At 37.7% G+C, this 23,310-nt stretch overlaps 1 protein-coding gene across 8 annotated transcripts in view; it reads right to left on the reverse strand.

Moving 5' to 3' along the window:
* Nucleotides 1–656: 656 nt before the first annotated feature.
* The window catches only part of LOC124238283 (serine/threonine-protein phosphatase 6 regulatory ankyrin repeat subunit B), a 291,103-nt gene continuing 268,449 nt past the window's right edge, over nt 657–23,310 (reverse strand). For 3 of the 8 annotated variants that reach the window (XM_046659045.1, XM_046659044.1, XM_046659053.1), the window contains 7 exons: nt 19,338–19,425; nt 12,415–12,498; nt 11,222–11,367; nt 10,656–10,738; nt 8,419–8,501; nt 7,272–7,363; nt 657–4,934 (listed from right to left, as the gene is read on the reverse strand). In XM_046659045.1, coding sequence (XP_046515001.1) covers nt 4,690–4,934; nt 7,272–7,363; nt 8,419–8,501; nt 10,656–10,738; nt 11,222–11,367; nt 12,415–12,498; nt 19,338–19,425 — 821 coding nt within the window. In that variant the 3' untranslated portion in view covers nt 657–4,689. Of the gene's footprint in view, nt 6,486–7,271; nt 7,364–8,418; nt 8,502–10,655; nt 10,739–11,221; nt 11,368–12,414; nt 12,499–19,337; nt 19,426–23,310 lie in introns of all 8 variants that reach the window. The other 5 variants (XM_046659052.1, XM_046659051.1, XM_046659048.1 and 2 more) reach the window with 3 other exon arrangements.

Genomic DNA, 23,310 nt, shown 5'->3' on the forward strand with positions numbered 1-23,310 from the left:
TTCCTTAGTGCTTCTAGGAACTGTCCCTGAGGTTACTACTAAAGGGAAGAAATTGTGAATGGTGAGACAGATGGAGAGGAAATTCTGTGGATAACTTTAAAAATAGTACAAGAATCTTGTGTTGCTTGGAACCAGTGGAAGGGTAGTGGGGGCAGCAACAAAGATAAGCATGGCTGATTTCACCGTTTTGAGGCCCTAGCCGGCTTCCTCCTTCAGATATATGGGATTTATACAGTTAGTCGCATTTCCCCTCTTACTTTGGCTGCAAGGAAGCTTAGAGCAAACTCAAGTTCAGTCACAGTCACTGTGTTAAATTTTATGGTTCCCATATTTTTTTTTGTATTCTTTTTCCTGTCCTAATTTTTCTACCTGTAGTTTATCATGTGTTTTGTTGCAAGCCAGTCCAAATCCTTCATGGAGAAAGTTGGAGGTATAACTATAATAAACACAAACATACAAGTTTGAAATTTTTTCTCTAATTGCGATGATACAAACAGAAACAGCAAATCTGGAGATACGTTTCTATCTTGATTATATATTTTCAAAATTTAAGGTTAATTTGGGTTTGGCGGGAGATGAAGATTTAAATTAGCAGAATAATTGGTAAAATTAGCATAAATTGGAAAAATTAAAGGCAACACAAATTGCAACAATATTTGTACCGTTTTTATTTGTAAAAATAACCATCTGAATGCACTTCCGTAGTATATTACAGTTATGCACTTCATTACGTTATTAGCATTCAGTAGTTGAAAAAGTATTAAACTGTGCTTGAGAAGATTCAGATTGGTTCAAAGTCACTCACTGAACTAAAAATCATTTTCCTCATTTTTACAGTCAGGACATTTACCAGAGTCATTCAACTCCAATTTACATAAGAAAACATTACAGACAAAATCCCACTGAAATCATCAAACAATACTTTATGCTGTTACAAATATGTTATGCAAAATATAACACTGGCACCGGATTTGTATCATCGTGCTTCGCAAAGATATATTGCACATGCTAAAGCATAAAATACGCAGACAAAACTACCAAAGAAATGATATTTGCATTGAATTTTTAGATCACTGCATAAGAAACGCACAGAATTACATTTTATACACACACTCAGATTGTCACTATCTTAAAACGCTTTTCCCCTATAACACTGACCTATGGTTTACAGTTTGGTAAGAAGAAAGCATTTTAGCACTGCAATATCAAACATAATTCCTATAAAAAACTTCAGCATTTTCATTTTCATTTCAAAGCAGGTAAGAGGGGAAATAGGAAAAAAGACACTTTATACATTCAAAGAAAGGCCGAAATGAAAAGTCACTGGTATTATATTGCTCTGATAACACTCAAATGAAAAAAATACAAAACATTTCACAGAACGTCTTCAGAATATACAAATATAAAAAGGCACTCTAACTTCATATCACAAGACAAAAAAGGGATGAGTTCTTCAACCAACGCAACAGATCAGCAAACCAAGTTGCTCAACAGTACAGAGAATGACTAGTGCAGCAAATCCGCTCGATGTTCTTGTTCTAGCTTCATAACAAGAGAAGAAATCAAGCAGCTGTTTGCTGCCTAAAGTACCAAAACATACTATGGTGCCCTTTTAGTAGTGATAAATAGAAGTCCCCTGAGCTATTTACTGTAGAATCATAGCAGATTTTAGGCAATTTGGAGATAGTGATGTATTTACCGAGGATCGGCAGACACAGAGCACAGGTAAGTGGATGAAACATGATCCCTGTGGCTGTGATTAAAAGACAATCTAAAAATAACACATTTTGGTAAAAGCACTAAACAACAAGACTCAATGAAAAGCACAATTTTTTCTGTTTTCTTTCTTAGAAAGCCAAGTTGCCAATCTAGTTTTACTTCTAAGAGATGTACTTGAAAAACACAGAACTCATAGTTTTTAAAGTCATTTCTTAAAGGAAAAAATTTGGTCTTGGGGGTAGGGAGAAATAGAAGGAGAGCAGGAGAGCGAGAGAGCGAGAGAGTTGGATTCAATGAACGGTTCTCTAGTGGGCATGGTTTCATTTTGTTCCTTTGTCCTCCTCCTTTCTATCAGTAAGACAGTGGGGTGGGGCGGGGGGAATCAAATCGCAGCTCCATGGAGACAATGTCACCCGGCGTCACTGCTTTGCTGCCACATTCCTTATTCTCTGTGCTACTCTACAGGAGAAATGTTAGCACTGCTTTACCATTAAAGCAGGCATTTCATTTGCTGCTTTAAACGCCAACTGAGCAAGATTTCCATTCACTTCTAGAAAAAGACACGCAGTATCCCATGCTTCTTCAGCACTGGATCTCCCTAATTTTCAGTGTTTTGGTAAAGATAAGGTCATTATTGCTCATCAGCAATTTATCTACTTTTAAAAAATTCACTGTCTCTAAACAAAAAGGACAGAGGAAGGAGAGGAACACAATGCCAAGAATTAAAAAAACAACGGTAGCAGTGTCAAAAATTTTCAGTGAAATTAATACCGATTCTATAAGTCCTTTGAACAAGTTCTCATTTGTGAAGAACCCAACATGAGTTTTTAGTTACATCCAGGATATTAAAAGAGTAAGATTAAAGTCTTTTACAGTTAAATGAAAAATCTAATACTGTATCTGCATTTGATCCAGATATGATAGAACACTGTTTTAAAAATCTCACACTATAAAATAGCAATTTCCAGGAGGAAAACAGAACTGCTTATAAAACGTCAGAGAAAACTGCCCTAAAGCAACCTGTTTCTTTCTTGTCTCTCCCTAAAGTGGAAAATAGCACTTGAGCTGGTGATTTTTATTTCTCCTCTTGGTATAGGTGCCCACACACAGGCATAGTTTCCCATTGGGTTACCGAGACCATGTGAGACTTTCAGTGGATTTAGAATAATTTCTGTATCTTTCTTTGGGCCACCTTTGTGCACATGATCCACTTCAGTTTTCATCTTGCACAAGAGCGTAAGTACTGCAGTGTCCTCGAAGCTCTAAGGTGGCTACAGCCTGGGGCTCACCGATGGATGGGTGTTGTACCTCACTCCAACGTATCTGAAGAGCTTGAGGGTTGGCTGGAACCTTAGCAGTGGATACGCTGGGCTTGGCCCCAGGACTGCTGGCCAGCCCAGGCAGGGTCCTGTGTATTTTTCTGCTTTTTTGTTATTCCAAGTAAGACACATAGCAATTAAAATAGAGAACAAACAATGGATGTTTCCTCAGCATTTGTTTCATTTCAAATAAATAGAAACACATTTACATCAAAAGTATATGAACATTTTCTCTAGTTTGGCAAAAAAATAAGCCGTGGTCAACACATCATCAGTTACAAATGTTAAGCCATCAACTAGAAATCTGTGTCATCAGAAATATAAAATACAACAAAGACTGTTACGCAAAAGATTACATTTTAACTCCATAGAAAAGCTACTTCAGTTTTCACTTCCATTTTGAAGGAAAACCATTTGAATCTTCCATTTTAGACTGAAGCATTTTGGTCCTCATGTATAGCTGGTTGATGAACGACAGACATATATATACATATATGTGTGCGTGTATATGTGCATAATTTTTAGAGAGTCTCATTCTTCTTTTTGCACAGCTATTCCAGGTGCAGAACGGGGTCCATTTGACCTAGAAGCTTTGGCAGAGGGAGCAGACACAGTATTCACCATGTTGATTTCATCATCAAGCAACCGTCAATTGGCTTTAATTTCCATGTCACCCATTTCTACCTCCTGCTTTCACTTTCCTTCTTCCCTTTGGCAGTCACACTTTGACTCACTTGGCATGACCTTGACTGAGAAGCTCATTTAACATTTTACTATTGATAAACAATGCTGATGGTTCTGATGTTGTTAAACGTTAGTACTTTGATTTAAGAACGAATTAATAAAGGGTAGTTTCATAGTAAATTTGCACATGTCTCAAACTCTTGGTGCAATATAATTTTCATCTGAAATGTTATTAGATTTGGACTCAATCACTCGGGTGAAAATTAGTCACAGGTTTGTTATGGGGAGCACTGGGTGCCATATGTGTGTTAAATGAAAAAAACAAGTTCCATTTTCAATGAATTTTTCTCTTCATCTGGCACCTTTAACAAAAATCCTCAGAAAGAAGTTCTGGATATTTAAGTGCTTACTATAGAGAGGATATGAATAATTGGACTCCCTTAAAAAGATTATTACAGGCATTATTTCTCAAGATGAACACCTCTTTACCTTTGGCTTCTAGTGAGGAGGTAAACATCAAAGTGAGAAGAGCTTTGCGGCATTCCCTATCCACCCGTCCCCCGCTGGGGGGACAGGAATGTCACACTGATATACTTCTGAGAACTCACTGCCAAGTGAGTACATGAAAAAAATATCTATAGAGAATAGCTCCCTCTCGGTGCATTATCCCCAAAGAGAAAGAGTTAAATGCATTTTTTATTCTTTACTTAAAGTGAGAGGTAGACTTTCACAGGAGCATCTTAGATCTAAGGAAAACATGAAACAAATCAAAATCGGGGCCCGTCTGTGTGAGTGCTCTGCCCTCCAGCCTAGCTGCCCTCCTTCAGTTTGATTAATTCCTTCTCTACTGGCTTCTAGAGGAAGCCTGGGCCCATAATAATACTTGAATACAACATCAACCTGGAATTCAAGTTTCTTTCCCTTCCTCCAACATGGTTGAACAAGGAAAAGCTTCTACAGTCCAAAGTCAAAACGTTTCGGAATCAGAATCATTTTCATTGTACCCATCCTCCGAGCCTACGTTGTTACTGCAGAGGCTAACCATGCTACCCAGATTGGAGAGGGTCGTCCTGCTCAAATTGTCTTTTTTAAAACAAACGAAGTTGACAGCCGTCATTGCACTGGAAGGAGATAAAGTCATGGTAGCCAAAATGAGGGCCAGGCAGTCAGCCACGTCTTTGTTAGGAGCGCAAGCCAGGGCCGGGGTATGACCTGGGCGTAAATGCAGACAAGGCAGTGGTTAGTCCAGGAAATCCAGAGGCGGGTGAGCATTCCACAGTACATCTCCTACGACCTCACACGCGGAGATGTATGTCGAGTTAGAAATCATGCCAGGCAAAAGGAAGAGTTACTTCCACAAGTCATGCTGGGGGTGACGCTGGAGGGGTTGGGGGGGGAGACATTTTATGGAGGGGTTTTGGGTTTTGTTCAGCTTACATGACAACAACAAGCACTATATTGTCCGAAGTTAGGCAGGATTCCAGTCTTCATCTAGTGAACAGAGACACGAGGGGCTGGGGGTGGGACACAATTCCACAACAAACAGCAACAGGACAACCAGGAAGGTGTTTCCAGTTGAGAGCACAGGCACGTGGTGCACTTGGGGCTGGGGCCAGGGCACTCTCATTCTGAGAACAAGGACTTTCCATTGCAGGTAATCGTGTGTCCGATTAGAAAAGACACAGAAAACCAGATGTCTGTAAAAGTGAGTCAGGCAGTTTTGTCACTTTATATGTACTTTATAGAAAGTATACACCAATTAACTTGCTCTAGAAAAATGGAATCATGTGAGCAGATCAGACACAGGAAGGCACTGGCTGTTTGTAATTAAAAATGTACTCCCATTTAAAGGAAACAGAATTTAAAAAAAAATAGCAACACCACCAACCAAAGTCCCCAGTCCTCAATGGAACAGATGTGAGAAAATTGCTATGTTTGCCGTAGAGCTGTGTCATTCTCTCTCATTTAGACTTGATGGGTCCAGTCCAGAAAAGAATGCTATCTCAACGCATAGAGTACCTGCCATGGGAGGTAGGTACATTCTTTCATTTAATTGTTATCCGTATCCACCTTTTGTTCTACTGGCCTGAAAGGGTTAGCTGTCCTCTCTGCTGACCACAGTTCCTACTCCCACTCACTCATTTATTCAGAGGAACTGGCTCAAAAAACCTTTACTTTTTGTTGTTTTGTTTATTAGCACCTGACCCTCGTCCTGCCCCCCTTAACAGATTATTCCTCTCTCTGGTTTGAAAACCAACAAGAATGGACAGAGAGCTTAACACTCCATTCCACAGAGGTCGGTGATGAGTAAAGGCATTGGGATTGTATGCTGTACAAAATGGCCCCAAATATTTGCAGGCCTTGGGGTGCAGCTAAGCTCTGAGACAGGCCACAGTTCCATGGCCCAGGGCTCTTGTTCCTAAGGTCACCATGGGCTGGACAAGCCTCAGATGCAGCAGACTTATACAGGAGAGAGGCAAAACTAATTTATTCTGGTCTCTTTGATCATTTTGGAGAAAAATTGTGGGCCTCTGTATGCCTAAGACCTACATAGTGGTGATCAGAGGGCATGGGAAGGTAAGGCAGGAAGAAAGAAGACGGAGAAAGAACTTTCTGTGCCTCCTAGATGAGTCAGGTCGGGGACAGAGCAGGGTACATGCCAGGATAAATGGGGCTGCAAAACCAAAACTAATAGGAGTTAGCTACTGATGTCATGTGGCTGCTTACTTCCGAGAAATAGGCATGAGCTGCTAATTCCAATACCTGTAATAAGCAGTTAATTGAGTTATGTTAATACATTTTATTATAATACTTTAATTAAATGCCAAAATTAATGCCACGTTTTAAAAAATTACTTAACTCATAAATATCCAGAAGTTCCTCTTTTGCTCCCCAAGGTTAATAGGCATTGTGCTTAAAATGGTAGTTTCATACAATTCTAGTGTTCATTAACTATCAAAATTTCTTAGGAAGCAGAGTAGAAAGCTTCTGTTAAGAGTTAGTTCACTTAGAAAAGGCACATTATATAGATCAAGAGAAGCTTTCAAGCCTAGATGTTAATTAAAAATGTTTACTCATGTTCCCTAAATATCCATACTAGGAATATGAGTTCTGATCTGTTCTTAAAAAAAAAAAAGGTTTGATCTCAGAATGAACTGAAATACGTAGACCTAGGCTTTTCTTTGAGCCCTGGAGCATGCACTAATGATGTGTGATCCCTAACTCTTCAGCGTATGCAGTTAGAATTGCGAATGCCAAGTTGAAAGCTTTTTAGTGTGTTTAAAATATTTTAACCACCAAGCTGAGGAGTTAGAGACCAGCTGCTGACATTACATGCAAAATGGAAGGCACCGGTGGGCTACAGGTGGACTGTGTGTTTTGTGAAGACAGACAGAACAAAGCATCTTGTTTGATTTCTCACACACGGGGAACTTCCATAGGGGAGAGAATCCTTACTACCTTTTTAACTAGCGCCTATCTTTCTCATTTTCCTCTGGCTTCACAGCATGTGGAAGGCACCTGCTGGGACTGTTCAATTTTTCCACTTACCATTTTCATCCACGGCGAGGACACAGGCCCCTTTTGCCAGCAATTCTTCAACCACCACCTTCAAGCCGTTGCGGGCAGCAACGTGCAGGGGGCTGAGAAAGGACAACAGCAAGCGTCACTTGTGATTCCTATTTGTGTGAGAGTGTGTCATTTTGCGTTGCTAAAAGGAAGAAAGTACTTAAGAACCTATAAATGGTACATGAATCTTTTTACTTTAAAAAAAGATATTTGTTGACCAGATCTTTTCCAGATGCCAATGATGCAACTGTTCTCCTGTGTTGGCCCAGATTTCTCTGCAGATATTACAAATAGTCTGCATCTCAAAAACCTCACTGACAGTAAATAGGAAGCCGGAGGAAGAACTCAAGCTCTGGTGTGTTTTCTAGAAGGTTCTTTACCCCTTGCTTTCAAATACTCCAGCATTTGAATCACTGTTTCACACAGTTCATCAATAGAAGTGGTATTAATAATACTGATATATGTAATCTCAAACCTTTATTATTACTAAATGCACTGAATAATATTCTATTGAATTTAGAATTCGTTAAAGAAGAATGTCAAACCCAGTCTCTTCTGCTTATACATTACTTCAGAATCTTAATGAAAAAGAAATCTTAATATTCTTTTGCCCTTAAAACAAATGTGTAAGTAATTTCCTAAAATGGAAAATGAAGTAGCTTTTAGGTCTTTCACGCTGAGGATTACACTGAATTATATTAAAATATAATTAAGACAAATAGCATAGAAACTCTTCAAATATATTCTGGGAACCTGATTTATAAAACTGTCATTTTCCAGTAAGAATACATAATGCTAATACATTCATACAAATAGTTTCCCCAAATATGTCATCTCGTAAGATTTTCTAACAGCCCACTAAATTTTTAATATTACCATAGGAATACCAGCAAAGAAAAACACAGGCTTCACAAATTTCTATGAAGGCATATCAAAATAAACATTCTAACTAGAAATGCCTAGCATGGTCAGCATTTGTGTGACTGTCAGCTTCATGAAGGAGAAGCCAGGTTGTGCCTTTCACCACTACATTCCCCAGCTCTAGCCTGGCACACAGCAAGCTCTGAATGTTTTTTGAATAAATGACTATGAATCTGGGTCTGAGTCAAACTTCAGGAGCCACACTTACGTCTGCAGTGCATTATTTTTTGCATTAATAAGGCTCTCATCTTGTATCTTGTCAAGTATTAACAAGGCACATTTTTCATGACCCTAATAAAGAAAAATAATGATAAGAAACATAGGACAGAGACACAACAGTTTCAGAAAAGTCACTTCATTATGCTTTAAATTTAAAATGAATATCCTCTGCCTAAAAACATTTTATAAGGTTATTTTCTGAGTAATTCTTTTTTCTTGCAAAAAGCAAATAGTTAAAGGGCCCCAGATTCTCAAAGATTCTTAAACCCTTAAATCCTTCAACATTACTTTCTAAACATAAGTCAAGTCCCATGTCCTTCCTCAAACCTTCAAACAGCACTTCGGTGATCCATCTCTCCTTGGGATTCCCATCACACCTCGTACCTGTATCACTCACAGTTGTTTACCGCCTTACACTATGCAGAGACTCTTTTTCATGAAAGCTCATTCATTTCTTCCTCCCCCTTCTGGGGGGAAATCTCTCTATATCTTATGACAACAGATGATTGATAACTTTTCAAAAATCAATTGAGGGGCTGGCCCCGTGGCTGAGTGGTTAAGTTCACACGCTCCCCTTTGGCGGCCCAGGGTTTTACTGGTTTGGATCCTGGGTGTGGACACTGCACCGCTCATCAGGCCACACTGAGGCGGCATCCCACATGCCACAACTAGAAGGACACACAACTAAAATATACAACTATGTACTGGGGGGCTTTGGCAAGAAGAGGAAGGAAAAAAAAGAAGATTGGCAACAGATGTTAGCTCAGGTGCCGATCTTTAAAAAAAAAATCAATTGATCAATCAGAGACCCTTTCAAGATTTCAGGCCTAGGCCCTATTAAGGAGTCATGGCTTCCTAAATCCTTGCTACTCAAAGTATAGCCCGCAGAAGAGCAGCATCACCTGGGAGTTAGAAATGTTGAATCTGAGCCCCACCACAGACCTACTAAATTAGAATCTGCATTTTAACAAGAGCCTCAAGTGATTTATTTGCACAATAAAGTTTGAAAAGCACTGCACATATACTCACAAAAACACTACACCTTGAAATGAACTTCATGAAACTGAGCACTTTTTGTGGTTTCCATGGGCTTCCCAGAGCATGAAGTGAGAAAAGGCAACCAAAGAAAGGAACAGCTGAGACGTCCGGTACCACTGGGTATTCATAACACCTTTAATACTATAACTATGTTGAGATAAACCACCCACCATCACCGGTATCAAGTGGCATCATACTTAACGCTTTATAAGGAAGACCCTTAAATACGATTTTAGAAGTGTCCATGGAGTTTTGATTCTGATACACTGCTGGTAGAGTGTAACCAGCTGTGACCTTATTAGGGGGAGATGTGGTCTTAAAAATGATCATTGCCTTAGACTCAATAATTTCACATTTAGGAATTTATTTTAAAGGAATGAGTAAAGATTCTTAAAATAGAGATTTCTCTACAATTAGCATTATTTATAGTAGCATATATGTGAAAACAAGCAAATGTCTAAAAACAGGGGATAGGTTGAATAAAGGATGGCACATTCCTAAGGTGGAATGGTGCACATCTTCTAAAACACTATAAAATAGGATGTCTACAAGAAAGATATTCATAGTATATGATTCGGTAACAAAAGCAGGTTATAAAATAGTGTGATCCCACTTTTGTAAAATCATATATTTTTACACATATCATTTATCCTTTATGGAAGCAGGAACACTGAGCTACATGTGAACACAATGCTATTAAAAAACCCCACACATTCTTTGCATTGAACCATGCACCAGGAAAAAAAGGGAGAGGGTGGAAGTGCACATGAACACATTTGCCTCATAGAAGAGTATTTTTTGACTGTGTTATTACAATGTCTTCAAATGGAACAAAATGAAAACAAGTGGAACTGCATATATTTTCGAAGCCATATAACTAAAGTCCTAACCTGTGTTTAAAACCAAAATGTGGTACTACAACCATGGAGACAGATACAGTGGCAGCACCAAGACAGATTGGAGCAAGAACGCAAGTGGCCAATGCCATGACAGGCACACCCTCATTGCCCCGTGTGGGTCTGCCCTTCGCTTCTCCCCCTTCCATTCCACTCAGTTGACAACATCCTGGGAAAATGCATATCTTAATTAAGAGCCATGATACACACAACTGAGACAGACAGACAGAATTTAAGTGGTATTATTATTAGTACAACACTAAGTAACACTGTTTCAAATTCATTTACATACTTTACTACTAGCCAAATGTAAGGGTGTGTTCAAGTCCTTATCCTTCACAGTCAGATCAGCCTGGGCACTGTTCACCAAAATATCTACAGGAAAAGCCAAAAGAGAGTTACTTAGACTAGACGCTAATTACACGCAGGCTGAGGAGGAAGACACTAGAGAAACAATAACATATTTAAATTAGTACAGCTCACATAATCATGTTTAATGTTTTTAAAGAAAAAGGAGCAATCTATTGTCCTATTTATTCTATCCAAATGCAAAGGCTATAGGCATTAATTTGAATTGTCTTTACAGTTTTGCTATTTTCAGGTAAATGATTCTGTTGTTATATTTGGTTTCTAAATGTTGAAAGATTTCACTGCAGAAAGTTTGGCTCACTTTGACAAGGTCCTCCACTAATCAAGTTAACAGGGGACTGAGGTCAATTAGCAAGTAGAATCAGGTGGCTTAAAGACAATGTTGGTCTTTTTTACATGTATATACCAAGATAATAACTGATATCTCAACTTTACACAACTTTAGTTTTGGATAGGCACACATGTGAAGGCCACAAGTCGAGCACATACCCACAGCGCCTGCCTGCCCATTCTCAGCAGCCATCATCAGCGCTGTTTTCCCTGAATTGTCTGCTGCGTTCACTTGAGCGTTGTGTCTCAGAAGAAGCTGCAAGCACTCCACGTGATCAGCAAAAGCTGCAGCATGAAGCGGTGTCCTAACAATTTAAAACAAATAGGATTTTATTTTCCTTTAAAGGTAACACGCTCTCTTTCTGTACATGCCCGAGAAACATGTTCATAGTGTCATCCTAGGGATTTAAAACTTACCAGTTTACAGAGATAATGATCAGACCCACTCTTAAGTCCACTCAGGGTGGACACTGAAGTGTCAGCTATGTGAATGGCACCCCCTAGATTTGGGAGGTGTAAGTGGTGGCCCTGATAATGAAATTAGCATCTTTACTGACCCTTTAATCTTGAGTTCCAGTGACTTCTCTCTCATCTTTGATAAAGATACTTTGAAAAATTAAACCTTAAATTTGTAGGTAATTGGATATTTAAATTTAAAAAAACAAGCCCACATCATCTAATGTGGATAGTTGATTTCCTTGGGAGGACAATTTGGTATTATTTATCAAAATTAAAAACTGTCAATCTCTTAACCAAGTGATTCCACTTCTAGAGCTTTATCTCCTAGATGCATTTGGTCATGTGAACAGACACATGTGCTAGATTGTTCACGCATCAGTCTTTGAAGTAGCAAAACATTGGAAACAACCTAAATGTTCTTCAGTATAAGGCAGGCTCATTAAATCATAGTATATGCATTCAATGCAATAATATGCGCTTTAAGAAGAATATGGTGAATCTCTATGTTCTTGCATGGAAAGACTCCAACATACACTAAAAGCAGAACTTTGCTATAGAATGTTCCTGTTTGCATAAAAAGAATATAAGCATACATATTTTTATATATGTTTGTAGCCATGAATAGAAAATATTTGGGAGAATATAAAAATTTGGAAAGAACAGTTTAAAGTGGCTTTCACGGTGGAAGAGGCTGGGGCTTCTGGGTTAAGAGGGTAATTTAATTATATACCCTTTATTGTATTTAATTTTTAAAAACCATGCTTATATACTACTTTTTCAATTGAAAAAAAATAGATGTATGGCTACTCTGCAACCACAAAGCAAAGCTGAGTGGTTCATCAAGACAAGAAGATTCATCAAGACAAGAAGCATGCCATCTTAGGATCACTTACCTCCCTTTGTCATCTCTACAATTGACAATACTGGAATCTATGGCCCCAAGTAGCAATGATGCACAATTCTCATGGTCATTTATTCTAAAATGAAAATTGAATTTAAATTTTAAAATCTCTCTCTTTAAAAAATTATATTCCCTCCTACTCCATCTTCCTATGCACTATATATTTAACAATCCAACGCATTAAAAAAACCTGATGCAAATATCTGTGGTCTATATTCTGGTAAAATGATTATGGAAGACAATTTAGGTCATACAAATAAACTTAATTTAATATATCATGAAGTGGGTAGTCTCCACTCTCAAGAGTTCGGAGAACTGCTTGCTTCATGAAGCGTTAAATAAAGTTTGTGTCACTTAAATAGTCTTCTTTAATCATTTTAAGAGTTTTGGTGACAAGGATGGGATCTGAAACTGACTACTAATGGCCTGTGGGACGAGACACATGGGCAATGTGCCCAGTGAAGTCTTTGAGTTCACCATGCCTCTCATCGTTACCATGCGCCGTGGGAAGTCACGCTCAGATTTGAACTCTGCTTCCTTGCGTGGAGCTCTCTAATCCAAACAAACTTGATCCAAAATTTTTTAAAGGAAAGAGGTTTATTAAAGTTCCCAGAAAGGTTCTGGGATCCTGGAAATGTTCCAGGACAGTTCCACAGCAGGTGGCAGCAGCTAAAGGACTAACAGGGACCTCAAGGTAGGTCCAGAACATAAACCACTATGGGACTTGGGGAAATAAATCAAGACAAGAAATTCAAACTGTTTTGACCAATGGCACCTCAAAATCTAAATAGGCACAAGGTGGACCATTAAAAGCCATTAGGGCGTCCTCCACTATAGAGAAATCTTCTCATGAAAGGAGTAATAGATCTATTGTTAATATGAATCCTGGGAGCCAAATCTGCAAAATTGATGCGCACAGGTCGAGCACTTAAAAGCTCTTAGAGTTCTTGCCACCTAAATTCAAGACTCTTGTGCTAGGATAAGTTGGTCATTTGAAATCAGCTGGGATACTGGAAAAAAGATTGTCCCGGAAGCTTTTGTGCAAATCCTTTGGCACCAACTCAAATGCCCCATAAATACCCTCAAAGGAGAGCCTCCATAATGGCCCCTCCCAGGGTTGAAAGGACTCCACAGTGTTCTCCAGTAAACTGATACCAGTTATTCCTTTAAACAGTCCAGGGGAAACTAAAATTAAAATTAATGGAAAAACCATGCCAAATTCTGATAGATACCAGGGCTACACTTTACTTTAAGCCCCACTCATTCTGGAGCCTGTAGATGAGATCCTGGGAAAACCAGCAGAAGCTGGCAAAGGGTGAGAATTCCTACCAGAGTCGGCTCTCCCAGATCTCTGTAGTGCCCAGTTGAGAGAGAAAGGTAAATTTCATGTTGTCCCTTCCTTTCCAAAATCAGACTATTGTGAATTTGGTTTTGAGATACCCATTGGTTAGTGATCCTTTTCTCTTCCACGTACAGCTATTGTCTTCTTGTTTGTCCTAAGTCCTTTCTTTTGGCTATTTTTGGGAGTGACTCTGGATCTTGGGAGGGTAGTATCTTTTGTACCATCTTTGTGGATGCCTCTTGCATCCATGGGATTGTTCAATATTGCCAGGAATATTTATTGTTTGTCCCAGCTGAAACTTGACAAGATATTTGAAAGACTTTTTATTCTTTTTTTTAAAGAAGCTCTATGGTCAGAAGTTGGCCAAATTGGAAGTTGATATTCAGAGCCTGATAGGAACTTCTTTTCAGGCCTTTTCCCCTAATTGAAAATGAAATTATGTACCTGGAGGGGACATTCCAAAGACAAACAGCTCTAAATCTAGAACATAGGAATCTTTTGATTTCTATCTTAATTGAAGGACTAATCCTCTCCTTTACATAAGGAGGCAAACTGAAGATAATGTAGTTGGATGGGCGAGTCAACTCCTTTCTTTGAGGAATTAGAATCAACTGTTCTTGTCTTAAAAATTGAGTCTTTCAAGAACAGAAAAAGCCCACCTAACCTTTTTACAAACCCCCAAACCTCCCTGATTCATCTCAAAAGGCTTAGAGGTATTGTAAAAATTCTGGACTTAGGAAAAAAAAAGTTCTTCTTGGAGAAACGTGGATTCTTTCCCTGTGCCTTTGAGGTGTAAATATTCTATTCATCCTCTCTAGGAACTGAGAACCATCTCTTTGAAATGCAAACTTCAGGGAGATAATTCTTATCACAAGGAAGAAAGAAAAAAGAAAAGGCTTTTTAAAATCTAGAGGGATGAAAAATCTTAAAAGTCTTCTCCCCAAATATTAGTAAAAAGTTTAAGCTATCTGAGCTGCTAACTTTAATTTATTTCTCTTACCAGAAACATAATTTGGATCCAACTGTTCTTTTAAAACTAGCGAGTTTTGCATTATCATACCTGTCTCATGGCTAAAATTTTAAAAGCTATAAGATCTCTTTCTATGTCTGTCTGTATGTTTACATATGTCTATGTATGTATGTTATAGATAAGTGTTTTTTTCTACCTCTGGATGGTACTGCTAAAATTAATTTGTAAAGAGCTCTATTTAATTGGCTTAAAGAAAATTATGCACTTATATAAATCAAGTATACTCTCAGAAATATAGAAACTAACGCAAATATTTTACAAGTTCACATGATCCAGGTTAATCTTCGGTAAGTAAAAACTAATTTAAGTTTGTTGGTTTCATTAAAACAGGTATGTCTTCAAAGTTATTAGCATTAAATATAACGTGAACATACAACTCTTATTCTACCTAGGTTTACTAAAAGTCAAATAAGCTCATTTATCTCTGTTACACAATTTGTCAGCAAGAAAGATAAGACAATGGTTAGCTGTTTAATATCTCATGAAATTTTCATGTGTAATCTAAACATAATCGTTAAGAACAAGTGAATTAAATAGATGTAAGGAAGATAAAAGTATAAACTTTCCAACAATAATTATGCTTTATGGTATGTCTACTTAAAAATAGTTTTCAAATTTTTCTCTTTTTTTTTGAGGAATATTGGCCCTGAGCATTAGCTCTGTTGCCAATTTTTCCTCTTTTTGCTTGAGGAAGATTGTCGTTGAGCTAACATCTGTGCCAATCTTCCTCTATTTTTATGTAGGATGCCGCCACAGCATGGCTTAACAAGTGGTGCTAGGTCTGTGCCTGGAATCCAAACCTGCAAACTCTGGGCCGCTGAAGTGGAGCGTGTGAACTTAACCACTGTGCCTCCGGGCCAGCCCCTCCAATATGTTTTTGGTAACTTGAAACCTTAAAATTATACTGAGATAAGTTAAATGATGAATATTCATTGGATATCTAGATCATTTGCAAATATGATAAAATACTGAAACATGAATTACTGAACATAGGTTTATCTACTTTTGACTTCCTTTTACAGAGGAACTAAAGATATTTGGGTCTGTTAGTGAACATGTTTTGTGCCACACTGAAAAATTTACTATGAGGAAGAATATACTTCTAGAAATTATGATATGTATTTATAAATTTGCCAATCCATAGAATGCTAGTGTTACAGACAGTACACAATTGCTTAATTCTTAGTTTTCACTAGGAATTAAGGAGTCTAAGGGTTAAGAATTCTAATCAATTGAAACTATTTAGAAATAATAAGGGTGAAAGAAAGCAACTGTATATGAAAAATAGGTAAGGAAAGTAGACTGCAATTTTTGGACAAGAAAAGGTAAGAAGGACACATTTTTTGTTTAATGTTATTTTGTTGTTGATGTTAAGGGAGAACAGAAAGTAATTTTTTCCTAAAATAAAATTACTGGTTATTCCAGAATGAGAAAGAGAGGGAAAAAAATAGGACAAAATCTGAATGGATATAAAAAAGTTGTAGTAGGTTTGTGGAAAAGGAATCTTGGGAAAGGAATTTTATGTGTAGCCAAGATTGGAATGGATTTATTTAAGTTTTTAAAAAATGAGTTTTAATATGAAAAGTAAACTAGTGCAAAATTAAAATTTGATTTTCTCTTTGTTGAAAGGACTAAGGTTTTTTTTTAGATTATCGGTCTGCTCAATAAGAAATTGTAAACAAAGGTTTTTCTTTACTTTTTAACTAATCTGCCTGGAAAGCAAAGATTTAGTGTCTTACCAAAATAATTTACTGTGCTTCATGCTGTATTTAACAGATCTTTCATTACTTAAGAAAATCCAGTCTTCTCAACATTAAAAGAGCTAAGGGGTTTTGTTGCTGTTGCTGTTTTTAATCTTTAATCTTTAATCTTCAATTGTCACTTTAGTTAAATGGATAACTAAGTATTGTTTCACAGTGACCTATGATCCTACTTGATCAAGTGTTTTAAAACCTTTTGATATTTTTTTACAAACTTCCCAAAAATTAAATTCAAAATGAAGTCTTTTTGACCTTGAACTAACTTCGGGATTTTTCCAGAGGGCTCCTGGAACATCTCAAAAGATTTGTTCTCTTTTCCTTATAAAAAGAAATGTTAAGCTAATTAGGCTTATTTGATGTTAAATTACATAGGAAGCATCAAATAAAAAGTGATGTTTAACTTTCTTAAGTTATATTTGTAGGGTCATTAATATGTTCCAGAAATTGTATAAAATTCCTAAAAAACTGATATATCCTGGTATAATATTATCAGTCATAATTATAGTTATCATCTTAAATTTTGTGTGTCTCAGAAATAACCAAAGTCCTTTGTCAATTCAATTATAATGAACTCTCATCAGATTTTTAACTATAGGGATTTTTAAGTCTTTCGTTATTTGCAGACAGTTATTGTTTTACTCTGATGCTTTTGCAAAGTGAGATTCATGGAAAGGACCCTACCAAGTACTCTTGATCACTGATACTGCTGCCAAATTACAGGTGTTGAACCTTGGGTGCCTATTTCACAACTGTAGAAGGCTCCACCTAACATCTAGTCCTGTGTAAATGCCAGAGACCTCAAAATCAAATGCCCTAGGAAAAGAAGTAGCTGACATGGAAGTAGATTGCTTTCTCCCAAGACGTCAGATCGAGAATGTTTCTTTACTTTCCTCTTTCCCTCTCTGGCCATCCTTTTCCTAATTCTTACAGCATGAAGGTCTTTATGATTCTTTTGTCTACCTTTTGCCTTGCCCCGACCTGTTTATATATCTCAGGCCATTGCAAAGGAGGATAATCCAACCTCTAACCTACTGTTGGACTTGCTACAATGCTGGTGATCCTGTAGTTCCGCCAATCACAGACTTCTCTCTGATTTCCAATGTCTCAGCTTCTCTGAAACAAGCTCACTAGATAAACACTTCTGGGGAAGTAGAGACACAGGTACACGAAATATATCAAAAGGCCAACGGCTTAAAGAAGTATCCTCTTCTTTGGGGTCATTTCTTGATTTATTTGATTCTAGCTGGTTTGGTTCATGAGAACTTTGGCTCAGGAGCATCCTGCAAACCTTAGGAATACTTCTACTATTAATAATAATAATAATCTCCCTGGTCTGTTGCATTCTCTCAAGAGTTTTAAATGTGTGTACACAGCCAGCAGCCAGCCAACAAATGGTCTCCTTCCAAATGGAACAACGAACTTGATATCGTCTCCTGTGAAATATATTCCGGGACCTGAAGAGGCAATGGTCACTGAGAGTAACTTGGAATACCATCTTTGCTCAAACCTCTTGCTTCACCAGAGGTTGACCAAAAAGTGGGAACTGTCAAACTGATCTCAAATTAACCTTTCCTCAGTAAGCTGGGCACCACTGATCCTGGGAAACCACGTCAGCAAAATGAAACTTAACTTTTAGCCTTCATGTTTTTGTAAATGTTCCATCTGTCCAGAAGTCAGCCCATCTATGTAATCAAGCTGTGATTGCCAAGTTACACGGCTGATCGTCCCATTCCTACGATACCTCAAATAACGCCAGATATGTAACCCCAGCCAATCAGATATTTTTATTCTTTCCCTTCCTTGTTCCCCATTCTTTATCTTGGAAAAGCTTCCTGCCTTCTGCCACACTTTGCAGTTCTCTGAACTCTTGAGAGTGAAGACTACTTGCTTCATTAAGTGTTAAATAAAGTTTGTTTATATCACCTAAATTGTCTTTAATCGTTTTAACAGGTCTAATGGCACACACTCTGTAGCCTCCAGCATTTCTTCAGAACCCCGATGTCCAGAAAGGAATTTACTGCATCCACTTACACAAGGCATCATCCCAGGTATTTTGGGAATACCAAAGTGAAAAAGACATGGTTCCTTCAGATTTAAAATCACTCCTACTCTTTATCTCCTACCCCTTCTTTATTGATCCACTTTATGCCTCCAATATCTTTGTAGTCAAATGACCCAGCTTCTCGAGAAGCCCAAAGACAATGCAAAGACAAAGCACTCAGACGAGGGCCCCCAGGCTGACCATGGAAGTCTGCCTTAAAGTCACTGTACTCTCTGAACAACAGCTCACATTCTGAGACTGGAGCAAAATTACATTTACCAAAAAACAACTTACAACATAGAAGATTGGAATTAGAAGATATGAAGATTGGAGAATTATAAGATATGAAAAGTCTTCCTGGTATAAAATGTCTTTCTAATCATCCATAAGCATATGGTTGTAAACCCCAACTTATTTTTAGAATTTGGCAGACAAATGTGAGGTACATCTGAAGAGCTTTTCACATGGTGTGTAATGTGCCCCTCAGTCCACCCCTTCATGTAGTTGCCCTAAGGTGGTACGTGAGCCTCCTTGGAACCATGGCATTTCACAGAAAGCTTCTGGAAAGTCATTAACATTAGGGACCACACTTTGCTATCAGACCTATTGGCCTTTAGCACCAAAATGGAATACATTGGTCTTATTTCTAATCTAACAGCTTTTCCTTCCTTAAAAGGCAATTTCTCCATGTGTAGTTAAAAGAATGAAGGCAACCCCATTAACTTCCAGAATTTCTACTTACATTGCACAGTGCAGCGGAGTAAAGGGATTACCGATAAATTCGCGAAAACATTTTTGCTCCAAAAGTACCTCTATACAGTTTTCATTACCTGCAAGGAATCAAAAGAATTTAGAGAGTTTCCAAGAAAGAAATTTTGTTCAACACAATCTATTTTTTTCATTAAGTTGAAGAAATTCTGGCTTATGATTTTTCCTGAATTAGCTAAATGTTCATTCTCCATGGAATAAAGTTCACAAAATGCCAAAATGTTATTAACTATGCTCACAGGTGTTCTGAGACATAACGAAGAAACAAAACAGTGAAGGCCAGATGGTCTGATGGAAAGAAAGAGATAGAAAAGAGACCTCATTTGCAAGCAGAATAGATTCTTTGATACTCTCAGCTCTTGATAGATAGATGCTAACTGATTCCAGTTTGTCCAATTTACAATTTCTCTTTCATCCATGTGAATAGGTTCACTTATAGTTATGCATCCTCATGAAGGGGAGAAGATGTGATGGAAATAAAGTAGTATTTGACAGCCACATGTAAAAGAATGAAAATCAACCATTCTTTTTCACCGTTTACTAAAATAAACTCAAAATGGATCAAAGACTGAAAGATTAGGCCTGAAACAATAAGTCTTCTAGAAGAGAATATTGGCAGTACACTCTTTGACATCAGCTTCAAAAGAATCTTTTCGGACACCATAACCCCTCACATGAGGGAAACAATAGAAAGAATAAACAAATGGGACTTCATCAGACTAAAGAGCTTCTTCAAGGGAAGGGAAAACAGGATTGAAACAAAAAAACAGCCCACTAATTGGGAAAAAATATTCACAAGTTATTTATCCGACAAAGGGTTAATCTCCATGATATACAAAGAACTCATACAACTCAACAATAAAAAATCAAATAACCCAATTACAAAATGGGCAAGGGACATGAACAGACATTTCTCCAAAGAAGATATACGGATGGCCAATAGACACATGAAAAGATGCTCATCATCACTAATCAGCAGGGAAATGCAAATCAAAACTACACTAAGATATCACCTTACACCTGTTAGAACTGCAAAAATATCCAAAACCAAGAGTGACAAATGTTGGAGAGGTTATGGAGAAAAGGGAACCCTCATACACTGTTGGTGCGAATGCAAACTGGTGCAGCCACTATGGAAAACAGTATGGAGATTCCTCAAAAAGTTAAGAATAGAAATACCTTATGACCCAGCCATCCCACTACTGGGTATCTATCCTAAGAACCTGAAATCAGCAATTCCAAAAGTCCCATGCACCCCTATGTTCATCGCAGCATTATTCACAATAGCCAAGTCATGGAACCAACCTAAGTGCCCAGCAACTGATGATTGGATAAAGAAGATGTGGTATATATATATACAATGGAATACTACTTAGCCATAAAAAAAGACAAAGTCGTCCCATTCACAACAACATGGATAGACCTTGAGGGTATTATGTTGAGTGAAATAACCCAGACAGAGAAAGACGAACTCTGTATGACTCCACTCATAGGTGGTAGTTAACATATGGACAAAGAGAACTGATCGGTGGTTGCCAGGGGAAAGGGGGGTGGGGGGAGGGCACTAGGGGTGAAGTGGTGTACCTACAACATGACTAATAACGATGTACAACTGTAATTTCACAAGGATGTTAACTTTCATAACCTTAATAAAAAATAGTATTTGAAATAAGGCAGGTGAAGTTATGTACTGTAAAACACTATATAAGTGTTTAAAATGGCACCAAGAACAGTTTGTGGCAAATAGTATGGGTCCAATAATTAATTTTTTAATAAGTAGAGGAAAGAAGCTTAGGAATTATTTTCAATAAAATGACAAGTAGTTTCCAAATCAACTGAATTTGAGTTAAGTAAGGCCCTAGCTCTGTCTGCTTGTTTGTGATCTTACACAACACATTTGGGATCTGTGAGCCTCAGTTTCCCATATATAGAAAATCAGATTAGGAATACCTGCCCTATCTATGACACAGGATGGCGGAAGCTTTGCTTGGTAAAGGATCTAAACGTGGTTTGTGAAGTGAGGTACAACTGTTAAGGCAAGAAGACAAAGCCACTTGGCTTTGGAACACAGATTGCTATCCTGGAACCTCTTCTTGGCTAAACTCAGTGCTAAATTCGTTAGAGTTCCCTTAATATCTACCTCAGAATGACATAGATTGGACAATGTTAAGTATTAAAATACAATCAAACCTTTATTGCCCCAAAAAGAGAAATGGTGAAACTGCCTTCAGGAGGATTAAGAAGCATATAAAGTAACTAATATAAAAATCCCCTAATTTAATGCAAGTTATACTGTTAGCTTTCCAGCTATATCCAACCCTCACTCAAAAAGTCTCAGACACCTGACCCCTCTATTAGTATGAATCCCGCAAAGGACCTAGCTTAGGGCAGCACCTGCACATACCATTTCTTGGAGACTGTATGAATCTCAGTCTAAGGGTCTGTGTAGGCGGGACCGGGGATCCTTGAGCTACTTTCAATATTTCAAAGTGCTCAGTGAAGGGTATTCTGAGAACAAGGGAGCTTGAACCTCGAACCTAGAAGAAGACTGCACTGGAAGAGTAAATTGCTTAGGGGAGGACTGCTCCTCCCCTGCTTGTACCTGGAGAGGCCTAAGAACAGAGAGACGGCATCCCCACCCCACCCAACTCCGGGTGAGAGGAGGTGGTCTGTGGCAGGTTTGTCGCCTGCCATTATAATCAACGCCCTTAGTGTGTCTTCCCTTCCTGAAGGTTTTCCAGTGCCAGAGAGATCTCACAGATTGATCCAGGTGGGGGTTAGGGAGCCCTCATCCATTCGTTTGTAAAATAATCACAATCTGCCAGCGGCATGGAGAGAGTGAAACCAATTGAACGAGCAGAAAATTCGGTTCTTATTGAGGCCAGAACCAATGACAAAATGAGGACTGTAACGAAAACGTAACGAAAGGTCTTAAATCACTATCGCTACAGCACCAAGACAATCTTTCTGGATCTAACAATCATAGTTTCTCAGTGAAAACCTTAATAGAAGAATTGAAAATGGAAAAATATAGAAGCAGAGTAAGAAATATACAGGAAAATATCCATATAACGTTAAGAGTAGGAGACCTTCTTAAACAAGACTGGAAACCTAGATACATAAAAAAAAATCTGACAGATTCAGCTACATAAAAGTTCCAAAGTTCAGACATCACAAATTAGGAACAAAGACAGACAGTAGACTGAGAGAGAACATTTGCAACACACAAAACACACAGAGGATTCATATCTCTAAGACAAGGTACTCCAACAAAAGTATGAGAAAAGATAACTCAATAGAAAAAAAAGGAGCAATACATGGAAAAGGTAATTTCCTGAAGAGGAAACACAAATACCTAAAGAAATACACAATTAGACAGGGACATACAAATTAAAATAATGAGATACCCTTTTTTTGCCCTTCAAATTGACAAAAATAGATATCATCCTGGGCGGGCAAAGGCTTGGGGAAATAGTAAGTTTTATACAAATGTTTGGTAGAGTCATAAAATATGATATTCTGTTTTGCAAAGTAATATGGTATGATTTATGAAAATTTAAAAATATACATGCCCTCTTTTCAATAATTTCACTTCTGGAAACTTATCTGACTCAATTCAAGCTACCATAATATGAACACATACACTGCAGCATTGTTTGTAAAAGGAAAAAAGCCCTTAAAACGACCTAAATGTCCATCAACAGGCATCTGGTTGAATAAATAATAAATTCTGGTACATTTATACGTCTATATCCATCTATCTATCTGATATGAAATAATACAACTATGAAAAAGATCAATCTGTATTGATACATATTCACTTATAAGGTATCTGCAATAGAATGCTAAGCAAACAATAATAATAAAAGAAAGTTTGAGAACTATGTTACATGATTCTAGTTTAAAAACATAGATGCACATATAGTTGTATTTACTTATAGTCTCAA

Source organism: Equus quagga, chromosome 4, assembly GCF_021613505.1.
Source record: "Equus quagga isolate Etosha38 chromosome 4, UCLA_HA_Equagga_1.0, whole genome shotgun sequence".
In the NCBI taxonomy this organism is placed as follows: domain Eukaryota; kingdom Metazoa; phylum Chordata; class Mammalia; order Perissodactyla; family Equidae; genus Equus; species Equus quagga.